The sequence below is a fragment of the Psammomys obesus genome, unplaced genomic scaffold (assembly GCF_907164565.1).
Source record: "Psammomys obesus unplaced genomic scaffold, mPsaObe1.curated_primary_1811, whole genome shotgun sequence".
In the NCBI taxonomy this organism is placed as follows: Eukaryota; Metazoa; Chordata; class Mammalia; order Rodentia; family Muridae; genus Psammomys; species Psammomys obesus.
Genome location: NW_026592548.1, coordinates 7,004,253 through 7,028,618, shown reverse-complemented (window position 1 = coordinate 7,028,618; position 24,366 = coordinate 7,004,253). Strand labels below are relative to the sequence as shown.

At 44.3% G+C, this 24,366-nt stretch overlaps 1 protein-coding gene across 1 annotated transcript in view; it reads right to left on the bottom strand.

Annotated features, from left to right (window-relative positions):
• Window positions 1-24,366, bottom strand: part of St6galnac3 (ST6 N-acetylgalactosaminide alpha-2,6-sialyltransferase 3) — a 472,151-nt gene that overhangs the window by 261,528 nt on the left and 186,257 nt on the right. The window contains exon 2 of the mRNA XM_055614354.1: window positions 20,921-21,115. Within this exon, the coding sequence (XP_055470329.1) occupies window positions 20,921-21,115 (195 nt within the window). The remainder of the gene's footprint in view (window positions 1-20,920; window positions 21,116-24,366) is intronic.

Below are 24,366 nucleotides of genomic sequence, written 5' to 3'. Positions count from 1 at the left end.
GATAATCGATTAAGGTAATCCCAGTTAAACGTTTTCCTTTGTAAGTGTTGCTGTGGTCACAGAGTCTCCTCACAGCAACAGACTAAGAGACACTTGGTCCTGCCTTACTGTGCCCCCGCTCTCGCTCTCACCAGTTATGACAACTGTCTTTAAATATTTACAGATGTCTCCCAAGGGGAAAACCACCCCAGTGAAGAAGTTGCTACAGCAGGGAACAGGAATGTCAAGCCGCAGAGGCAGAAACTGTCCAGGAATGTGGCATTCTGGGAGTCTCGTCTTTAGCACAATTTAGGTGCCTGTCATTTACAATACAGGACTCTCGCTGGGAGCATTTGGCTGCACTGAGCACAAAGGGTTTCCCCATCATGCTGGCAAAACATAATTAACCAGATGACAATGGCTTTCACAGGCACACCGATTCCTCTAATTTCAAGTCTCCAATACTGGGTAAGTCAACAGCAGAATTCTATTTATCAGCAAAAGGCTCCTCTCCTGGCAGACATTTTGTCAAATGTATTAATCCTAGAAGAATAACACTTTGCACAGCAGTCCGCCCATAAACACGCTAACGGCCACGGCATCACTGGTGACTTCCGGGTTAATGCCCCACACAGGGCAGTTATCGGCTTTGCTGACTGTTGGGCACAGTGTAGTCAGTAGCTGGTCCGCCGAGGAACATGTGGCTTGGCCCCTTCGAGAGAAAGGCTTGCAGTGCTGCTGCAACAGCCCAGACACGAACCACCCTGCACAGCTGTGCAGATGACAGAAGGGCAGGTATCACTCCACCTCCAGTTCAAGAAAGAGAGTCCCTCACAGCCTATAATCAACTTAGATTGCAAAGTACACAGAGGGGAGCCAGGAGAGCTGGTAAAATCCTTGCCATCCAAGTACGAGGACTCAAGTTCAATTCCCAGCACCTATGCAAAAAGTGAAGCATGCAGATGTGGGCTTCTAATCCCAGTGCTGAGGAAGCAGAGACAGGAAGATCCCTGGAGCTCATTGCCTATCAGCCTAGATATTCTACTGCACCGACAAAACATCATGACCAAAGAGCAAGTTGGGAAGAAAGGGGTTTATTTGGTGTACCCTTCCATATTGCTGTTCCTTATTGAAGGCAGTCAGGACAGGAACTCAAACAGGGCAGGGACATGGAGGCAGGAGCTGATGCAGAGGCCTTGGGCGGGTGCTGCTTACTAGCTTGCTTCACGTGGTCTGCTTTCTTAGAGTACACAGGAGCACCAGCACAAGATAGCTCTACCCACAATGGGCTGGGCCCTCCTGAGTTGATCACTAATTGAGAAAATGCCTTACAGCTGGATCCCAAGGAGGCATTTCCTCAACTAAGGCTCCTTCCTCTCTGATGACTCTAGCTTGTGCCAAGTTGACACACAAAACCAGGCAGTACACTCAGTGAGCTCCAGGCCAATGAGGAGACCCTATCTTAACCATTAAGGTGGACAGCTCCCTCTTGCCTCCAAGATAACACCTCACACTCCAGATTCCTTCAAGGCTGACTGGGTCAGTATCTGGCTAATGACCCAGCAGCCAGAGTGCTGGGGCATGCATGGAGCATGGGATGGTGGGCTAGACTTCCAAGCTGGCTCAATCTCACCTTGGAGTAAGCAGTAAGAAGGAGATATAGATGACAGGAAGGTGAGCCTGGAGATTAGAAGCTGGGCTCTGCATGGGAACCATTAGCCCAGCCGCTGTAAACAGCGGTGAACTGCTGGGGCTGAGAGGCCACAGCAGATACCCTTATTGGGCTGAGAAATGAGCCTTCCTTGCCTGTGCTCTGGCATCACTATCTCTGTGGAAGCTTCCTTCAGTCACCCACACAGCAGAGGGGGAGAGCAGATGGACAGGGAAGGCTGGACTGACTCTCAGCCCACAAGTATGGTCCTGGAGTAAGTTGGCTGGCTGCTTTTCTTTGGGGCCTTAACCATGGGGCTCACTCTTACCCTGCTTCGTATTGTTCTCCTCAACAATAAATGAGCTCATCCTGGTTTGGGTGTATAGCCTCATACCGGTATTCAACAAGGAAGGGGGTTGAGATGTTTCTGCAGTGGCTCTTTTTATTTTGAACTCCTTTTTAAATGACACATTCTCCTTACCAAGATAATGGTATTAACAACTCAAGGATTATTTCAGGACATTCTGAAGTTCAAAGATTATAAACATTATAAGTTTCTGAAGGTGCTGAGATTCCAAAGTAGGTACCTTGGTTATAACAAAAGATTCTGTTTAGAATTACAGGCTTCCGGGCTGCCTTGGGTTCTGTTATGGAGAAAAATGTGAGGGCATTCCCTAGCCATGGAAATATCTGTCTTGCAAGTCTACATGCTACAAAGAAGTATGTTTGGGATCAAGGTTCTATTCTTGCAATGCATAACTGAGCTGATGCCAGAAAGTTCAGTATTCCCTCGCTCTACCTTGCTTTTCTTGTGTAAATGCAATCTACCCCGTGCTCCTTAGAAAGCTAATGGCACTCTGAGGAAATCCACAGTGAGAAATTACAGCCTCCTCCTGGCATTTTGGGCCAGCTCACGCATTTTAATCTTGGCCTCCTGTCAGAAGGGCTTTGGGAATGTGACCCTGCCCTCCATACTGCTTATTATCCTTCTTGGAAGCTCAAGCCCTTATTAAAATCCATGGGATCTGTTCAACTGTGGCACGGCTGGCTGGCCCAAATTGGAAAAAAAAAAATGGAAATAGCAAGCAAGAGGAAAACAATTTTACATGGCTCCCTTGGATCAATAAAATTAATATTTTTGATTAAGAATAAATCACTCTCCTTGCAGCATGGATGGAGACATGCAGACACCAGTGCAGCCTGTTGAAAAAAATTTTTTATCGTAAGAAATATTTATTCATTTGGTAAGTATTTCTAGAGCATGTACTTATGTTGGCCAATGTGTGCTTACTTGAAAGCACCGCTGAAAAAAGAAGTGCTGCAGCCCTTAGCCCTCTACTTCTTCAGGTTTCACTGAGAGAGCTTTCAGGAAGAGCTCTACACCCTGATGACCACTGGACACAAGGAGGCGCAGGCATTTTAGCAAACAGTAAAAATCATGCACAATGTTCTGCAATAAACTAATAACATCAGTAAAGATGTTACTGATATAGAATGAAGCTGAGCCTTTCTAAGTGTAGCCACTCCTGAGACCAAGATCGGCCTGTAAACCTGTGGTCTTCACGGCCAGGTCTGTGAGCATCAGCAGTATTTGGAGACAAGCTACAAAGGTGACTTGAGGGAGGGTCAGGGACAAGGGAAGAACAAAGGAGAAAAGAGAGAGGGAAAACAGTGACAAAAAGTGCAGATCCTGGAGTATCTTGGCAAGGCTTCTCTGAGGGTGCAGAAACCACTGACAGGGATGAGGTGAGAGAAGAGAGGGAGAAGAGACTCATGTGTGAAAGGGACCAACCCATCAGGAACTTGGGGTCTTACATGAGGACATGGTCCTTTCATCGTGCAGAAGAATCACCATAGCCGCTGAGCACAGAACAGGGGTGATAGCAGGGGCATGAAGCAGGGGGTAATTACAAAAGGCCTGAAAGATGAACACCAGAGTTCTGAGTTAAGTGAGAGGAGGAACTGGACAAGCTGGAGGATTTTGTTTTGAATTCAGAGTGAATTAGCATAGTTTAAGTCTTGAACAGCACAGCCCGAGGGGGGTAGACAAGCCTGGAGAAGTGGACAAACACATGGCCTCCAGGACCATGTGTGGACTGACTCACAACACTGGCACTCACCTTAAAACAAGGCCATCCTCTGCCTGAGACACCAGCCTGGAGCACTCACATCCAGCCCAGCGGGAAGCCTGGCTCATCCTAGCCTTGCTTCTTCTATCCAGGGAAGTGCTGTGGACTCTGTCCCACAGAAGGCAATGACGTACCTCATCTCCACATGGTGGGATAAACACGGGCCCCCCAACTTCACGATGTCATAAGTCCCTTCACTGAATTAGAGCACAAGATAAAAGGATAGGGTAGATAAAGTGGGTGCAGCACGCCTTTGGACTTCAGGGGAGACAAATGAATTCAGTGCTGACTCCAGCTGCTGGCTGGCTTCCCCAGGAGAGCGCTCTGGCAGATTCATCTCCCACAAGTGCTGTGAACCAAGTACCTGCTCCCTTTGGGTGTCCCCATTGTCATTAACCAGATAAAGCTCCATTAAAAACACTTACTCGGTAGAAGACATTCTGCCCACACAAAACTGAGTTAACCCTGAGCAAGAGAAATTAAGAGTACAAGGAAATTTATAGCACTAATGACTTGAATAAATCTAAACTGATTAACAGGAGGGCATGCACTGACATCCTCACATTCCAATCAATCTTTCAGGAAACTTCACGATCGACACTTAAGTGATAAAATTCCATATGATATTCTAAGCAGGAATCTCCATGAAAGCAGAGGAATAATCAGAAAAGGCAAGTCACAACAGCAAATGGGTGGTGAGTCTCCACCAGGCAGCCTGTTATGCAAATAAATGTCTACCTTTTTGTTTATGTCTCTTACCCATAAGCCCTGACACCTTTCCAAGCAAAAGCCCAGAACCATAAGAAGGAATTCTACCCTAATCCATTGAAGGTAGAAAGAAAACATGGAGATAAAACACTATCATGCTAGAACTGTTACCGGGCAATCAACAAACTGAACAACTGGCAAAGGAAAAAGTGAATGGCCACTGAGCCAGTATTTAAGTGGGTACCCCGCAGAGAACTTAGAAAGTGATGGTCATGGTTAAGAAGTAAGTCAAAGGGGGAGCTATAGAGTAGGAGAGAGAAGAAAAGGCTCCAGTACTCACTGCTTAGAGCACAGATGAAGAAACACTGGGTGGCCCACAGAGGGACTTTAAACGAGAACACATCTGGAAAGGGCTCTCTGGGCATCTGTTTGCCTGAAGGGTTTCCCCTTAACACTCCACAGCAGAAACATCTATCTATCATCAGAAATATATATATCCACTTCTTTTCCAGTCTTCTTCCCAGGATTCATTAACAAGAAATCGGCCAAGTCATCAGCCTGTATGGTTGCTCATCTCCCCCCAGTGGTGAGGGGAGAGTACTGCACACCCGAGTAGCACCGTTCAGTGGTCAGACTCACAATGGTGTCATTCAAAATGCTCATCTTCTCTCCCAGGATTAAACAGCGATTCAAGAAATCATTGCTTGGCAAAAAAGTTCCCATAGTCAGCTTCTGCCCTTTCATGAACAGGAAGTAATTTAAAAGCTACATTTTCCAGGTTTCCTTTGCACTAGGATCTTGGATGTCAAGGAGATGCTGCTAAGAGGATACAACAAGCATGGTCTCGAATGAAGGAGAGGGAGTCAATCCTCCTGTTTAAAGAAATGGGGGCTGAAAGATGGCCTCTGGCAAGAGTACGATTTTCCAAAATTTTCACTGACTGGATAGAAGATTTGAGACATGAAAGGGAATGGCACTCTCCCAGAGCCCCCTGCTGCTATCTGACCTTGAGCAAGTTACTGAATTTGTCTGACCCTGGGGTGACTCATTTGTAAATAAGATTGAGCCACTGGCAAGAAAACACAGGCTCTGACTATGATTCCATTTGAAGCACTTAGCAGAACACTTGGCACAGGGAGGCACTCAGGAAGCCTTAGCTAAGATCATGATCATTTGAGAACAACAGAACAGTCCTGGTAAAGAAGAGATTTGATATGAGAAACAGAAAGCAGCTTTGTGGCATCGCTAAGCTAGCTAGCTTCTTTGTGCTTCATTTATTTACTGTTCTCCACTGAAACTGGAGGGTTTGGTATAGACAGCAGGATTATTTCCTAAATGTGATACTGTTTATATAAACCTACTAAAAACAAACCCATGTATATTCATCAACTGTTATAAAAACTGCCCAAACAGTTCCCACCACTGCCAAGCAGGCACTGCAAATAAACTCTCATGGAATGACCTTTGAACTGGGCTTTATTTCCCAAATGTAAAGATGGCACCTGTAGAAAACTGCCACTTGCAACTAAGACATGCAGGTGGGAAATGGGAGATCCAATACAGACCAAACTGCTACATTTGAACATCTCTTTCTGGCAGTGGTGCCAAATGCACTGTGAGAGACAGTTAGGGAAAGAATCCTAAGCGAATTCTCCTAATTGGCTTTCTGCATAGTTAACTTCACTTACAGAGAAAAATGGTTATGGGGGCAGGATGCATTGCAAAAGAAGGCTCATGGGCACAATTATGTAGCCTACAGAATTTAGGATGCTTTCTTCCATGCTACAAGCAAAAAAATTTAAAAAAAAAGGAATGAAAAGAAAAAAATGCTTCCCACCGGCAGTAATATGCCAAGGCAGATCCCATGATTCCTGCCTGTCAACATCACAGAGCTTTACACAGGCACAGCACTCACTGTCAGGCAATTCCATCTGTGGTCTCTAAATGGGAATGGTAACAATAGGTTTAGAGTATTCTAGTTAATGAAAAGGAGAATTAGAATGTTCACCCTGGTTTGGAGAGCTAACTGACCAAAGGCTCATCCACTAGAAAATAAATAGGTTGTGGGGATGGTGAAGCAATCAAGTCAGCAGATATTTATGTGGTTCCCAGGAGTGATAAAGACACACTGGACCTTTGAGTTTCTAGGCATTCAGTAAGAAGCCCTGGGGCCTCAGGACTCGGTACCTAAAAATTTGCTTCATTTTGATCCTCAGCAGATTCCTGTCAAGAGATGTTAATTTCAACTTAATTTAAAATCAAGAGCATGTATTGCCATATCCTACTACTCTTTAATTTAGGAAACCTGATATTTTCACTCTAAAATGCTGTCCCATCTGAAAGCCAAATAATTCAGGAAATTCAGAATTGAAGGCTCAGTACAACCACACTGCCTTTCAAACAAAACTTAAGTAACTCAAAATAGCACCATGCTTTTGAAAAATGTACTGAGAGACACAGGAGGTCAGTTCACCAACAGGATGGCAAGAATGGGGCTGCTGTGTTGTGATTCCTACCAGAAGAAGAAGAGGAAAGCTCCATAGTGGGCCCTGCTATGGTCTCCACCAAGACAACAGACTTAACCCAAGCCCCTAACACAAAATGCTCTCCTGTGTCCAAGACCCATGAAGCTCAGCAATTCAACACAAGCAAGTAAGACTGAATCACGCAGGAGTGACAGGTAGCTGAATCCTTAGTGATGAGCCTGACTTCAGCCTCCCTTCTCCATCCTCCCACTTCTCCTCCCTTTCTCCCTAACTGCTGCTCTGGAGTCAGGTTCAAAACTCAGCTCTGACACTTTGAGCATGTGTTACTTGGGAGTTCTACAACATAGTGCTATAACATAACATGAAATATTGATTTCATATAACCCAAAGAGGATGTGTGATGGAGTTTCAAGTGCAGTAAGAACTGTAATCTATGACACCTCATCTCACTTATCAGTTTGAGTAAACCACAGTACAAGGGTTTTGGCCAAATGCTATTCTGGATGTTCTCTAGCTTTCGTTCATGTAGCTCTTGGATAAAATTAGTATTTAAGCTGGCGGCTTTGAGTAAATCACACCACACTATACACTCCTGGTTGTCCATATCCAGTGAGTTGAAAGCCTGAGAGAACAAAGACTAAACTCTCTTAGCAACAAGTCCAGCAGACTTTGATCTCAAGGCAGAGAGCCACCAGCCACCAGCTTGCTGGTCCGCCTCCTCAGAAACTAACCGTCAACCCTATGGGATCTCAAATTACCTTTCTATGTGTATGTAAATATCTCAAATTACATGTACATATATGCTCTCAAGTTATATGTACATACACATCTACATATATGTATATGACATAAGTGCATAATTCAACCACACACCTTATTGGTTATGTACCATAAACATAGATACAGAAACAGAAATCACATGATCAAAAAGCCCCTGACAAAATTCTGCATTACTTCATAATATAATCCAGGTAGAAACTAAGAATAAAACAAACACAGAAACATACATAATAAATCTAAAAATAAACAACATAATAAAGACATATAAAACCAGCCAACATCATACTAAATGGGAAAAAGAGACAGCATTTCCTATAACAACAGGAATGAGACAAGGGTGTCGAGTCACTCCACTTTCGTTCAATACAGTGCTTATACGGAGTGACAAAGAGCAATGAAACTGGTACCAATAGGAGAGATACAAGTGAAATTATCTTTGCAGACACTACGATTCCAGGCTTAAAAATAAAAACCTAAAGATTCTAACAGAAATATCTTTGTTACAATAAATATCTTCAGAAAAACTGAGAATACAGAATCCATATGTGACAATAGAAACAGTTTTTCCATGTACCAAGAAGGAAGTCAAGGTTTAAAAAAGCTCATTCAGAAATGCAAAACAAAACAAAACAAAAAACAAACAAACAAACAAAAAAACAACCAACCAACCAAAAACCCTGTGGGGGGAAAAAAAAGTCTCCCAAAGAAGTAAAAATATGTTTGCAATGAAAACTTTAAGCACTGAAGAAAGAAATGGAGAGACATTAAAAAATGGGAAGTCCTCCCATGCTCATAGATTTGAATTAAAACTGTGAAAATGGCTACGAGGTCAAAAGCAATCTGCAGATTTGATGCAACTCCCCCCTCCAAATGCCATGACATTCCTCACAGAACTACAAAAGCAAGCCTAACTTCACAAAGATCCTAAATAGTCTAAGCAATCCTCAACAAAAAGAGCAATGCTGGAGTTCAGAGCCAGCATGGCACTGCTCAGAAACAGACATGTATACCAATGGAATCAGACAGAGGACCAACAAGAACATGCCCAGAGATTCTAGGACAATGTGATTTCAGTCAGATGCCAAGTATGTGCACTGAAGAAAAGATGGTAGTGGGAAAACTGATGCCCACGTGTTCCAAGAACAGGTCCAGGTCCCAAGTTTCACAGTGTGTGACGATCAATCTAAGCTGAAGGAAAGAAATACATGTAAAACCTGAAAGCTGAAACAGCTCGAGGAAAGATACATCATAGGCCAGGGCTTTCTGGAAAGAACGCCTGTGACTCAAGAAATAATAGGAAGGGTTGACAAATGGCACTGTATGAACTGAGAAGGTTTCTGCAGAGCCATTTGAAGAGACAGTGAGGTAAGGACACACGACACAGAAGGAGGAAAACCTTTGCCAGCCATACAGTGAACAGTGAATTCACATCTAGACTCTACATTAGACACTCCAAATTTAAATGTTACTTAATGGGCAAATGAAGGAGTCCAGGGTACAGAAATAATCTAAAAACGTTGTGCACATGCATTAAACCACAGCAAATAAATTAAAATGGAATATAAATGGCCAATAAATACATGAAGAGTATTTAATGTCCTTAGCTATCATGAAAATGAAAATTAAACTTACATTAAAATTCCATCTTACCCTACTGAGCATCAAGAAAACAAGTGACAAGTCATGCTGGTGAGGCTGTGAGAAAAGAGGAATCCTTACAGACGATGGGCTGAAGCATAAACTTGTATTATGGAAACTGGTACAGAGGTTCCTCAGACACCACACGGAACGACTGTATCACTCCTGAGTGTACGCTCAAAAGATGCTAAGCCAGCGTACCCAGGGACGTCTGTACCCATCTGCACTGCCTCACTGTAATAGCCAAGATGTGGGACCAGCCTATGTGCCCAGCAGCAGGTGGACAGACAAGGAAAACACACACATGCAATGGAGCTTTATTTACCTATAAAGAATGAAGATATGAAAACAGGAGCAGCCCTGATACTGAAGGACGGGGTCTCAGTGGAGGTGGAGGGATGAAGGGCAATGAGAGCAAGAAGACCAAACCCCAAATTTTCTCTTAATTACAGAATATAGATTCACATATGTGAGTAAGTCTGTGAAGGAAACATACAGACAGAGAGAGATCAAAAAGTAAACTCTTTTGGAGGAGGAAGGGGACCAGTGGGGGAGAAAATGAGAAAGCAGAAAGGGTAAGAGGAGAAAGGGCAAATACAAATGAACACAGCAACACATGAAAATGTCCAGGCATTATTCTGTGTGGTAACTAAAAACCGAAAGGCAACTCCATTACACTTCTTTTAACATAGTATCTAACTGTAATGTCTGTTATTTCACTTTATTAAATGCCACAGCACTCATACAGACACACATGTACACATACACACGTGGACGCACGCTTGCACACACATGCATGCACAGACAGACATGTACACACCATCTAAGCCTTAGCAATTTGTTTAACAACTGAGAAGACAGTCAACATAAGCTCCACAGGCATGCTCAGAGTGTATCTATACACAGCATTTACCACAAAGATGAATGCACACAGAATAACTATCAAAGTCGTGATTCGGGCTAAAGGGCAAGGCCCCAGCGTGTTTAGTTCTGACCCACTGTTCTGGTTCCAGGAGCCACTCAGGATGTGTTCCGTAGGTAGCTGTATTTGCACAGGGCCTTCCCCGCCTCAGCATGTTGACACTGCTTGTTCCTAATTATTCTAGGCCATTTGGAAGACAGCGGTCATGTATTTTGGGGACAGTCCCTCCCTTGGATTTGTCTGGTGCTTTGAGTCTCATGATTAGTCAGGAATACCGGGATACAGGCATTGAGAAAAAGGCCTGAGGTGAAGTGTTGTCTCCTTACATGTGTGAAAGGCATATTTCTGCTAACACAGTTTGCCGCTGTGGCAGTAACTTTGGTCAGAGCTGATGTGGTATTTCTCGGGTGAAAACTGTAGTTACCCTTTTCTGTGTTTCCATATGGCTTGGAAAGAGATCATTACAAAGAGTTGGAGAATATTCACTTTAAGGTATTATGAAGAATGTATTTCTCTAGATACATAAGACTCTACACTTTTGATGTTAGAAATACCTCCGAGAGTGTTTTTGTGGGGAGATATTGCTTTAAATATTTTCTAGTAACAAAAATTACACTTTTACGGTGGAAAAAACTTTAAGTGTTTATAAGAATATATCACCCCAGATTTCAAACACTGACATAAACTCCCACAGTTAATATTCTGAGATATTGTACTAAAATCTAGGACTGTATTTGAGAAGCTGAAACAACCCTTTACGTGTTATATGTTACTCTATCAATTACCATATCTATCCATCATAGCTATCACTTATCATAGCACTTGTATATAGTACAGTTGCACAAACTGCTATGCGCTTTTGGGGAGAGTTTTTTATTCTTTACAATCCCAGGCCATAAGCACCTGGAATGTCCAGCTATAACCAGGAGCTGAGGGCTCCCCAAAGAACCTGACCAATATAAACTCAGTCTCGTCCTTTGCCCACACAGTGTCACCGTGGTGACCTTGACCTTGGGAAACTAGTTAAATCAGTAAAGAAGTCTGTCCTCCCTCAGGATGGCTAGGCACAGAGGCTGGCACTCATGTGACCTGGTGGTTGTTTAAATCCATTCATGTCGTTTTAGGTATTTAAATTGTTTTGAAAGCTAGGTCTTGTTTTGTTTGTTTGGTTGGTTGGTTTTGCTAGGACTCTTGCTTCCAGACTTTGATTCATTCATCATGTTAGTGTTTGGACACAATTCCATATTACCTTATTCTGTCGTTTGAACCAGGTGCATTACAGAATTCAGAAGTTTTCAGATTTGAACAAGGCCCCGGAGCGGCGACCTAGTGGATCTTGCACACCTATAGCAGGGCCCGGGGAAGCATGGGGTTAGACAAGAGCAGCTTCCACAGCCCACATGGCACATCGCCTCTCATGCATGCAGGAGTCTTGACAGCGCGTTAGAGGGTCCCTGTGTCCAGGTCACGGGAGCACCTCCAAGTACACTTTTCAGTGTCCCCAGCCTCAGTCTGGCTCTGGCTGACGATCTGTCAGTTTTCTGGGATGCTAGAAAAATGGAAGTAGTCAAGTTCCAATTTGGAGAACACCAGGCGCTAGTGTGTTGAATCCCCACAGATGATTCCTTCTTATCCAAGGAGCAAAAGTGGAAGTGTGCTCATTTGTCAGCTCTTATGCTATTTTCAGGCCCTCCCTCCCTGCTCTGTTGTAATGCACAGCATCAGGTTAGCATACTGGTGGGGGTTCAGCTCCCAGCTGCTCTCAGCTGCCAGGACCTGGGAGGCCCCTCCTTTCAGACAAGGGCTGCTGGGCATTAGCTACCATGTTCTTGTTTAGTTCACTGTGTCCTGGCTTACAGCAGGAAATTGTCAGATTATCTTAAATTATGTATAACCATATCGGAGTTCTTAATTTGATTACTACACTAAAACATTTCCTCTGGCTCACAGTTTTGGAGGTTCCTGTCTAGGACTGGCCCATTTGGGTTCTATCCTGATGCACTGCCATATCTCAGGCCCCAAACAATGCATCAGAGCAGGGCAGACTGACCAGCTCCTGCCAAAAGGACACAGGAAAGGAAGAAGACACTTGGGCCCACCATCTCCCCCAAGGGCAGAACCCCAGTGACCTAAAGGCTTTCCATGAGGCCCACCTCCCAAAGGACAGCAGCATCTCCCAATGGCAACAACCAGTGGACCTTTGAGGGACCCCACTCAAATCACAGTCCTTAGGGGATAAAAGTGTGTACAAGTGAATGACCCAATTAATCACACGCGCCCCTTGCCACGCTTTGTGAGAAAGCTCTTGACATGGGAACTGGGTGACTACTTCTGTAACAAAACATTTAGAATTGATTGTTTTCCTTCATATGGATTATTCTGAAAACAAAAAATCGTAATTTAATGACATCTATTTAGTGACAAATTATCTTCCAGACACACAATTGTTTAATTGGAATTAAGTAAATGTTCAAGATTCTTTTTTTTAATATTCTTATTTTTTAATATTAGTTACATTTTATTAACTTTGTATCCCAGCTGTATCCCGCTCCCTCATTCCCTCCCAATCTCACCCTCCCTCCCTCATTTCCTCCCTGCCCCTTTCCAAGTCCACTGATAGGGGAGGACCTCCTCCCCTTTCATCTGACCCTGTTTTATCAGGTATCTCAGCACTGTCTACAAAGTCCTCCTCTGTGGCCTAGCAGGGCTGCTCCTCCCCGGGGGCAGGGGGAGGTCAAAGAACCAGTCCTTGAGTTCATGTCAAAAATAGTCCCTGTTCCCCTTAATAGGGTACCCACTTGGTTACTGAGCTACCATGGGCTACATCCAAGCAGAGGTTCTAGGTTATATCCATACACGGTCCTTGGCTGGAGAAACAATCTCATAAAAAAAAAAACCCTGTGCCCAGAAATATTTGGTCCTTGTGGAGCGCCTGTCCTCTCCAGGTCATATTAAAACTCCCCTTTCTTTCTTATGATTCCCTGCACTCTGCTGAAGGGTTGGTTATGAGTCTTAGTATCTGCTTTGATACACTGCTAGGTAGAGTCTTTCAGAGGCCCTCTGTGGTAGACTCCTGTCCTGTTACTTATTTTCTCCTACATCCAATGTCCATCCCATTTGTCCCTCAGTTGAGGAATAGATACAGAAATTGTGGTACTTTTACACAATGGAATACTACTCAGCAATTAAAAACAAGGAAATCATGAAATTTTCAGGCAAATGGTGGGACCTAGAAAAGATCATCCTGAGTGAGGTATCCCAAAAGCAGAAAGACATACATGGTATATCCTCAACTTATATAGACCTATAAGATAGGATAAACATACTGAAATCTATACATCTAAAGAAGATAAACAAGAAAGAGGACCCGGGGTAAGATGATCAATCCTCACTTAGAATGTTCAAGATTCTTAACAGCTATGAATGACTCTGATCTATAAGACCAAGACTCAGCCTTTACGAGTTGCAGCCTGGATGTCAACATCCTCTTGATGGTATTGTTTTGAACATGAATCTCTTCCTTGGTGAACTTCATCTTCAAAGTTCTTTAAGATCTCTGACACATCTGGGTCGAGTACAGTAAGTGTGTTAAATCTGCGTTGGCTGACTAGCACTCACGGTTAGGGTAACTGCCATTTGACCCACACTTTCTATGTTAGGTTATCCTCCAGCCTAGCAGCTCAAAGAAAAAAAAATTCCACCAGGACCCCAGTTCAACCATTTCTTCAATGTACCAGTAATGGGTGAACTGTTTGTTTTCCTTTGTTGGTCACAAATATAATGTTTGAATTTCTAATAGGCCCCTTTCAAGCATGGTGACATGACAGTAAGCATTTTCCTACCTAAGGATCAGTAATGAATAAAATTCCCGTCTATCTTCCTGGAGAAACAATGACTGTATTAAAAACCGTGGAACTAATGGATCTTTCATCCATAACATGTGATATGTAAAGTGAGCATCAATCTCATGGGGTCTCTGATGCGTCAGCAATACAGACAGCTTTACTTGATCATTATATTATGACTACATGATTTATCAGCTGGGTAGGTATGGCCAGAGATTCAGCAAGTGGCAGCTTGTCCAGATACTGTGTGCCTTTGAAGCCTTCATATTCTTTCCTCCAAGGATAGTGGGTGTCCTATGGAACACGCTCCTAACACAGGCCTCCGTGCACAGCCTGCGAGCACCCAGCTAACTGATGGGCGACTTCTGGTGCGTGGCCTCCTGACAGGTTTGAAAATTTGAAACTTTGAAAGATGGCTGCTGTCCTCCTGCAGGGGCAACTAATTCAAAGATGAACTACAGGGCTCTGGGGGTAATTAGAAAACAATTTCCTACACCTCTTGGCTGCAAATGACAAAAAAGTTAAAATAAGCCAAAGGCGGAAATAGAGTTTATTGGTTTCTATACATAAGTTACAGAGCTGGAGAGGATGGCCGTCAACATGGCTGGGCTCTGGACCTGGAATACGGTATCATCTCAGGTTTCAAGTTTCCTCTACAATGTATTTTTGCTTCTCTCAGGGTCTTGCTCTCATTCTCTTTGGGGATATGATAGGACATCCAACAGAATCATATTCCAAATACTCTAACACAGAGAACAATAGTTCTGCTCAACAGTGTTACTAGGAAAAATATAATGAAAATCAGGGAATGGTTCAGAATGGATCTTTTTGGGCCTTGGGCCATTTGCTTCATTTTCCAATCATAATCTGACTCCGTGATGAGCTCTGTGGTCAGTAGGCAAGAGCTGGCCACAACAGAGTGGAAGTAGAAATTATCCAGGCACAAAAAGCACTGGCTGTACAAAACAGGCTAACTGACATGATTTAACCACTTTCTTGCATCATGTATGTGTGAGAACACTCTAATCAATGTTTTATCTAAGAAAGTGGAAATCATTCCATAAACATAGGTTCATGCATACATGTATGTATTTAATGTATATTAGTATACAGTATTTAGTTAATGTGTATGGATACACTCACACACTCTAAGTATTGTTTACAAGTGTAAATGGGACCTTTTCCTTTCCAAGAATCTCATTCACATCCTAGGTGGTGAGACCAGTGAACGCCTTTTCCTTTTTCTATAGTCTGTATAACTATATAACTGTCATCTGTATCTCCATAACTATAAAGAGTATGTTTGACTCTAGCCAAACTGGCACTGGCATTAGCCAGTGTGTGTTTAGTTTCCATCCCTGGTAAACCAGGGCACCACACATGCCTTCTGGATGCCTGACATAGGGTGCCTTAACATAGGTGTCCACATTAAGGCAACAGAGCAGAACATGATTAAAAGTGACACCCTGTGTGGTTTGCAGGGTTAAGGTGAAGGCACGCCAAGCCTGAGCAGCAACCCATCAATGGCGACAAGATTAGAATGGAAGAGAGTGGATCAGTGGAAGTGAATCAGACTCATAGAATATAAGGTGATTTGACTGTCAATACAGTCATCATGAGCTCACTGGAGTTTGGGGAGTGGCGCCTTACTCACAGGTATGGGGGAGCCTGAGAGCAGAGGTGCAGTCTTTCAACCCTGCTGCTCTTCCTGTATTCTCCCTGTTCTCCACTAGTTCCATCCTGCTCCTGAGCACCTGCCCTACATCCATTTCCATTTCTGTGCTAAAACACCCAGAGAGAAAGCATCCTGGGGAGAGAAGTCTTTATCATGGCAAGGAAGTCAAGGCAGCGAGAGCATCAAACAGCAGAGAGAGCATGAAGCGGCCTTGCATATGCTTAGCCAGCTCTCTTCTTCATCAGTCCAGGGCCCAGCCAATGAAACATGCTGTCCACATCCAGGATGGCTCTTTCCTTATGAATTAACCCAAACAGGAAAACAGGCACGCACACCCATGAGCTCCGGCTTGACAGTTCCTCACTGAGATTCTCTTCATGGGTGATTCGAGATTTTTGTCAAGCTGACATTTAAAACCAGCTATCATGGAATCTGTCTCATATGCCGCAAAATCGCCCTGGAGTTCTAAATCCTCAGTGATGTCAACCCTCACATTTGCATTTAGTCCTACATTGTCTTGAGATATGTTTTTTGATTGAAAGTTGCTATCTCACAACCTGCCTGAGAAAGAAAATCATCCTTCCTCCACTCAACAAATACATGCCCTCAAGCTCTTGAAAAAAATGATAGCGTTTAAAATGACAAATCCAATGTGCACATATTAAATAAGTGATCTTTATTATACATTAATTTGTTTCTTTCTGTAAAGCAACTTAAGAGTTCAAATTTCTTGTTCTTTACAATTACACAGATGGGAATCTTCAAATTTTAATTAACAATTAAGTTGATCAGTTTAAAATTTTGGGAGAATACATTTGCATATAATTGTTCTCCATATCCTTATGTAAAATCTAAAGCCTATCTATGCAAACATAAAAAACCCATTCACGCCAGCCTTAGTTACAAGTGCACATTTATTTGAATGTGGTGAGCATATTCTCTTATTGCCAAGAAAGTCAGCTCTGTTCCTTAACTATTACAATAACCACAATTTAGGAAATTCTATGGTAACATCAATATGTTCTGTGCATCTCTAATTAGACCAGCATGGCCCGCCTGTCACAGGGACTGATAGAAAGTATTTGTCTTTCATCTGCCCCAGGCTTTCTGAGATTCTGTTTGTTTTTAAGTGTTATGCTTCCATCCAGTTGTATTGTTAAGAGGCTGCAAACACAGTCCTGTCCTTGACTGCTGTGTTCTGGATGCCCAGACTTCTTCCTGAGCATTACGGAAACTGCACTCTGTCCCAAACAGAAGGCTTGCTCTCAGCTCTAGCACATTCTGGTTCTCTCATCAGACCTGGGAGAGATGTCTGCCATGAACCTGGTCATCAGAAATTTCTAGCGACAGCCTCTGGTTGATTGATTCTCCAGCAGCCAATGCAAACCTACAGGTGGCGTGCCCTGAACAATGAATGCCACGCCATGTCATAGCACATAAGAAGGCCGACACAGCAACTGAGCCTGCTGTAGGAAACGAAGATCAAAACCCAGACAAAGCGAATTTCTCTCCTTTCCCCTTCACTTGCCATGCTCTCAGTGAAGGAACAATGACGCCTTGAACCAAACCCCTAAGTGTCCAGATCTTTTACCCCTGCCCTATCTGCTGAAGTTAATAATTCAAAAGAAATGCTCAGAACGCTTATGGAGGAATGTACTTATAGGATAACGCCAATGGTCAACATATGTGGGGGTTTTAAACACTCAGGGTGACATCCCTTTTAAAATCATATTCAATGTCAGTTGATAATATGGCCACTCTGCCCTAATAACATAAATTGGTTCTTTAAAGTTAGTCTTGATAAAAATGTTTACATGTTAGACTTTTTTAAATACTGTGGGACATTTAAAGTTTTATTGTACTTAATACAATGATATTACCATGAGCTCTTGGGGACAAACTAGAAAGGAAGGGTTATGGTTTAACAGTGAAGTATCTGTTAGCAAGTTGATAAGAAGTGGAGCATGCTGGTTAGGTTTTATTGTCAACTTGACGTAAGTACCCAGGGAGAGAGAACCTCAATTCAAGAACGTCCTGTGTCCAGCCGGCCTGGGGCAACGTCTGTGAAAGATCCTGATTAGTGACTGGTAAGTAGAGGGTAGGCAGCACCATTCCTAGGCAGAGCAGGGGCTGTCAGGGTTGTAAAGAAGGCTGTCTGGGCAAGCCAGAAAGCAAGCCGGTAAGCACTGGTTTCTGCTTTAGTTCCTGCCCTGTTTGTAGTCTTGAGGGTGAAGCTGAAATAAACCCTTCTGTCAGTTAAACAAAATCAAATGAGGCTGCACTGTGGACAGTGATGAGGCACCTGACAAGTTACTGGTCATCTTTGAGGTGCAGCCATATCTTGTGCCGCAAAGACCGTATCACTCCAGTCCCTACTGCAGCTGCGTGCTACCTCAGAGCGGCAGCAGTCAACTCAGCATAACATTGGTAAGGACTCAGTTTCAGTGACCCGCAGAGATGGTCAGAATCCACCCCATCCAGTCAGTGGTGTTCACTTCACTTCTCAAGAATCCTTCTCAATCAACAACAGGAACTTCAGCTTATACTGGTTGGAAGAGGAAGGAAAAGAGGTGGGAGGGCACCATCGCATCCCGTTCAGTTTTCTGTAACTCTGCTGGTAAAGATATTTCCATAAATTCTCGAGAGAGCAAGAAACAAAGCTCCAGCCTTGATAGGAAGACATCACAATGTGGTTCCTTTCTATCTGCCTCCACTTATTTCATCTCCAAGACAGTACCTACCCCCTTTGTGAGGTCCATTCTTGCCTCGAGAAGGATATGCACTGACTCTTTCTAAATAATGGCCTCTGCACAGTCTTTCCCAGGGATGAGTGCATTACATAGCACAAGAAAGGACGAGAAGACCTTCAGGAAGCAGTCATAGAACTGAGAGATAGAGAGATGAATCAATGTTGTTAGACCCTCAAGTCATGACCACCGAAGGTGCAGAAAAGGAAGCACCTCTCTTTGCTGCCCCCTCATAAAGGGGCACCACCAATGCCCACCAATGCACAGACCTTAATAAATTTATTTATCCGTCTTAGTTGCTTTATTTAGACAGTCTTAGTTGCTTTTCTCATAGCTACGACCAAATACCTGAAAATATGAAACTTAACAGAGGAAGAAATTTTTTTGCTCCTGGTTTGAGAGAGTACTGTACACCATGGGAGCAGAGGTAGGACAGAATTTATGGCACTAGGAAGAAGTGTTTGGGGCTACTCCAAAATTCAATTCACAAATATTTAGACAAATCAAAGGGTTTTACCATCTAGTGGTATACTATTCATGAGCATAATTCATGAGGTACTTTATCCACATGTTACATTTTCAGCCTGTGACAGGCACTTGTGAAATGATTAACCCATACTGCAGAGTTATAGAATATTAAGTGACAGCGAGACATAGTAGTAACGAGAGATGAGAGTGAGGCGAGCTGTTCCCTAAAAGACACATTTTTATACAGGTAATCAATTTATCAGGACACTCGACAAATTCAAGCAAGAGACTTTCAAAAGTTAATTTAAAACCAATTAGAGGATACACATCAAGCAAGGCTCTGAGGAATTCATATATTATTAATGGCGCCTCCCTCAACTATAAAGGTCTAATAAACAGTCTATAAATCTAGGAGATACAGAAAAAATGTACAAAGAGTGAAATGAACAGAGAGCAACACTCAAGCATGCCACTGGCCACAAAAGAGCCATGTGGCATCACTCTCTGGGATATTTACAAAATAGCCATCCACCAGGATCCTGTCCCGAAATTCTTCTGAGCTGGCACACTGGGGTGGACTCTACTTTGTGTCAAACAGGCTTGGACTTTGCATCAATCCTGGTGTGCCTCACACTTACTCCATCCCACAGAAAAGACTGTGAAAATAGTTTCACTACCTCTGCATGGCCCCTATTATTTTTGAGAGTCCCAAGCCCACCCCCTGTACTTTATGAGACAAATTCTGGTTCTGAGTAGCTGCCTGGGGAATTTAGCTCAGTGGATAAGTACTTTCCATGTGAGCATATGCATCTAAGTTCGACTCTCGAGGAGTCACATTAAAAAAAAAAAAAAGACTACTGTGAGAGGTGCTTTCTGAACATGCTAGGGCCACTGCGCACAAGAACACACAGAGGCTGTGGTATGCACACAATCGAACAAGCCCATAGTACTCGCTGAGTTATTAAAAGGAGCACATGAAGTCGGAGTGGATCTGACCAAAACACGTAATATACATGCATTTGGTTTGGTGGCACATGCCTGTGATCCCAGAAAGGGGAGGCAGAAATCGCTGGAACCTGAGCCTCCCTGGTGAGCCGGCCTACCTGCTCGGTGAGTTCCAGATCAGGCAGAGACCTCATCTCAAAATCAAACAAAACAAAAATGGTCAGGGCCTGAGGATCTGACCCTCAAATTGTCCAAGGTTGTCTCCCGCCTCCCACATGCATGTGGGCAGGGATGCACACATGCACAAACACACTTCTAGCCTTCTGTACTCTCCCTGGCTGTCAATACTCAGCTACCCTCTTCTGGTACACCCATCGGCTACGAGATTTAAAAGTTCAGTGCTTGTGAGGTTTAAATGGTTTTAACCCCTTTAAATGTGGAAAGATGTTAAATCCCATTATCTCTGTAGCCACCGCAAATGTTAAAATTCAGCTTGGCCTTTTTTTTTTTTTTTTTTTTTAGCTCTAGGTCTAAGGATTACAGAGTTACAAAGATACAAATGCTTTTCTCAGGTTCTATAAAGAGCTGTCCCCAACCAGGTGACCTACAGGAAATAAAGCCAGGCAGTTTTCCAGCTGGAGGCCACTGATCAGAGCGCCTAAACGGACAGATATGTATGTTAAGCTTCAAACCACCAGGAAAACAGGTAATTGCTTCCTCAACTCCATAGGAAGCCAGTGATTTGGTGGTTTGATGTGGGAGGAGAATGAAAGATTTTAGACATGTGTCAGGAAGTATCTAAGAATAAGAAAACCGAAAATGTTGTCAGGGACCCAAAGAATCTCAGCGGGACAGAGCGGGTGAATGTAATGACTCCGAAGCCATCTTGCTCCTACTGGAAAACAGTTGCCATGGATACCCTCCTAGGTAACCCTCTCAGGTCTTACCTCTTGGGTCCTCACATTTATGTATCCATAGTGAGTTCGAAGAGGCTGCCTGAATGTGTAGGACAAAGGGATCCATCTGTTTTCAGGTTGTCCAAAGCAGTTGAGTAGCAAAGGGAAAGTCACGTCATTGACAAGGCGCATGGCTAGCAGCAAGAGGCACAGGGCTATGAAGCTCACCACAAACACAGACTTCTTCTGCAAAACAGTGGGGAAGAAAAGAAAGGAGAATGAATGATCTCCAACGGTGGCAGTCACAGGAGTGGGGGCGGGGTGGGTTTCCCTTTCTTTCTCTCTCAGAAAAAATCAAAGGAGTCAGTCTTTTAGGAAATTTCAGCTGAAGCATGGGGGAAGCTGTCCCCAGCGAGCAGGCGGGCTTTGTGTGCCAGCTGCTGAGAGCAGGCAGAGCTCTGTCTTCCACTCTTCTAGCCTGGCCCCCTCTTCCTTACCTACTGTCTCTTCACACCCCTTCTCAGATGAAAAACTCAAATCAGACATTTCCAACCACAGGAGACCGTTCCTGCCTCCTCAGCCCCTCCCCGCACCCTCCCCTCTCCTCCCACCTGCCAGCCCCATCCTCCTGGGCATCGTCACTGCACTCTGCTCAGTGTAATTTTGGCAGTTCTATTTCTACCACATGCTTCTCAGTTCCCAAAGCCCAGGGCTGTGCTTGCCGTGTGACTCTCCGTACCTAGGCCCTCTGCAGAGCACCACACCTTAAGTCATACAGACACTTAGCAAACACTTGAGGGGAATGACTGTCTCACATCATGGCTGACCCAGCTTCATTCCCACCTCACACTTCTGTGTCTTTTTCTCACAGCTTCTGTCAACACAAGACTTCACCTATGCACACGTTGTAGACTGGAAACGCTAAGCACCAGAAGAGGGAAGATGGAACAGCAAATAGCCTAAGAACATTCCCCTGAATGCCCTTTGTAGAAAGAAAGCTGTAGCGACTGCAGCAGCTGGTGAGAAAGAGGGGTCTGTACTTGAGACGGAGCTTGATAAAATGCATGTTTGGATTGGTAGAGACGTGTGATCAGGTCTTTTAGATGGAAGAAGCCGGCACAGAAACAAGAAAACACGGGTTATTCAAGGGACCCAACCAGTCTCTCTTACCGTACAGAGGCGAACAGACAGCAGGAAGCACAAGCGATGACTACGGTGGGCCACCGCGAGCACCACTCTAAGATGTGCGACCCGAGTCTGAGAGACGGTGAAAAGCCAAAGCAGACTTCTCATTGCTCACCTGTTGGCTTTTTCGTGAAAGCTGTCACAATCCAACATCAGTGTTTATACTACTCGGGGCAGGGGGAATAAGGTAGTTAAAAATGAGCAGGAGGCTAGCCCATGTGGCAAAGATGGAGGTCTTGTAAAGAGGGTGGAAACTGGGGCAGTGGGCACACATAGTATGAGCCTCAATTTGGGCCCAAATCTATTAGATAGAACCTTAGTGGCAGAGACAAAACTCAGAGGTGACCTTGAGCCTAGAGAACTGCAGTCCTCTAGGGAATCCTTGGGAAGTCAGCATGGTCGCAAGAACTCACCCAGGGGAGCCAGATGATAAACCCTCAGCTCTCTAGGTGCTTGCTTTCCAGGGACCAGAAGTTCGGCAATCATGGAATCCAGAGGAAGCCAAGGCTAGAGCAGGAACAGAGGACACAACAGCAGGCAGACCTTCGACAAAGCTGCTGTGACTTGTAGCAGCTAGTACAACTTGCACTAACACAGTGAAAGAGGCCTGCCTGCTGGAAATGGGCCTGAACCCGAGCCATCTTCAAGCATAAGGAAAATCCGAGCTTCTGAGAATGAGTGGCTTCCACCATCATCGCTGCTGGATCTGGCGCTCTGACTTCCTGGTGTAATTAGCTCCAGAATTTCTCAAGGAAAGAAACCTCTGAGCAGAGAGCTGCTAGAGCCTGGCTCACAGCTCAAGCCCAGGCGCAGGCACCCAGATGTCACAGGCACTTCCTAAAGTCTTTACTCCTGCTCAGCTCCCGTAATTTGTAAAACCCACATTCCCCCGTCTAGCCAGCCTAATTTTCTAATCACTCGAGAGTCCCCTGAGCTCTGCCTCCTCAGAACCCCTTATCTCTCCACTAACCACCGTAGTCTTACCTCATTTAACCTTTTAATCATGAAGAAACATTTTAATTTGCTCTTCTGTGGAATCATTATGTCCACAACCCTGCAAGGTGTCAAAGTAACAGAGTAAATGAGGTGATGGATCTTACGAGTTTAAAGGGGCATGGACCAGAAGAGACGCTAAATAAAAGCAAAGAGGCCAGTCCCATTAAGTAAGCAGGTAAGAACCCTTTTCTTTCTCTGCCACCATCCAGGCCAGCAGCTGCTCTGAAGGAGACCAGATGTGATCTGTGCCCTGGTCTGTTCCTGAGCCCAGCTCTGCTCTCCGCTTTTCTTAGCTGCTGAACTTGCGTGGCTGGGGGTCTGGGGACAAAGGCATACAGGGCCCTTCCGAATCCACCCCTCACAACAGCAACACATACATAATGCACACAGGAGACAACATATAAATCAACCACTTTTGAGAGAAACTTCAAAACAGGATGAAGTCACAGTGGCAAAAGCCTGTGCCCGTGGAATCCATGTCTATGTCCTGGGACTATCAAAGGAAAGCTGTAATGAGCAAGAAGTAGGGGGCTACTGCATGGAAAGCGGGCACCTCCCCTCTGTACTGTCCCCAGAACTGTGTTCACAGAGGCCAAGGGTATTCTTTTCATAGCTCAGACCTCCAGCCCACTGCTGTCATGCTGCAGTGACTGGATTTCTTCCTTCTCTGTCTAAGGTATTGCTGCTCTTGTTTGGCATAAAAGAACCTCATAGTGCTGACATAAAGCATCCCAAAACTTCACTAGAGAAGGGGTAACTTTAAGCTCTACCTTGGCAAGGACAAGACCTGACACAAATGTGTTCTCCAGCGGTCACTTCTGCCACACCATAGCCAGCAAAGACCACGGCTGAGGCACTCCAGTGCACACACAGCTACACGAAGTGACCATATATGTGAACTGAGCACCAATACACAGGACCCACGTGGATGTAACCACACCCTGGAATTCACAGCCCAAGTAGACAAGGAAAGATACTGGGAAAGAAAATGAAGTCAAACAGGCAGAACAGGTTTTGTGACTCCAAAGAGTCACAACTTAATGCAGCTGGCAGGAAAAGGGGAGGATGAAATGTCATGTGTCAAAGGTCAAGGGAGGCTGCACAGATGAGTGAGGAGCCCAGAGAAAAGGGGTCTGAGCTTATAGGAGGGACACTTCCGACCATGCCGGACATCATTCAAATAAGGTCCCCAAGGATGAGGGGGAGTGAGCAGCACTAAGGTGGAAGGGCATTCTAGCCAGAGGGAAGAGCAACAGCATGGGCCACTGTTCTGTCAGAAACCTTCAAGACATTTGATTTAAAGGCTGCTACGTACA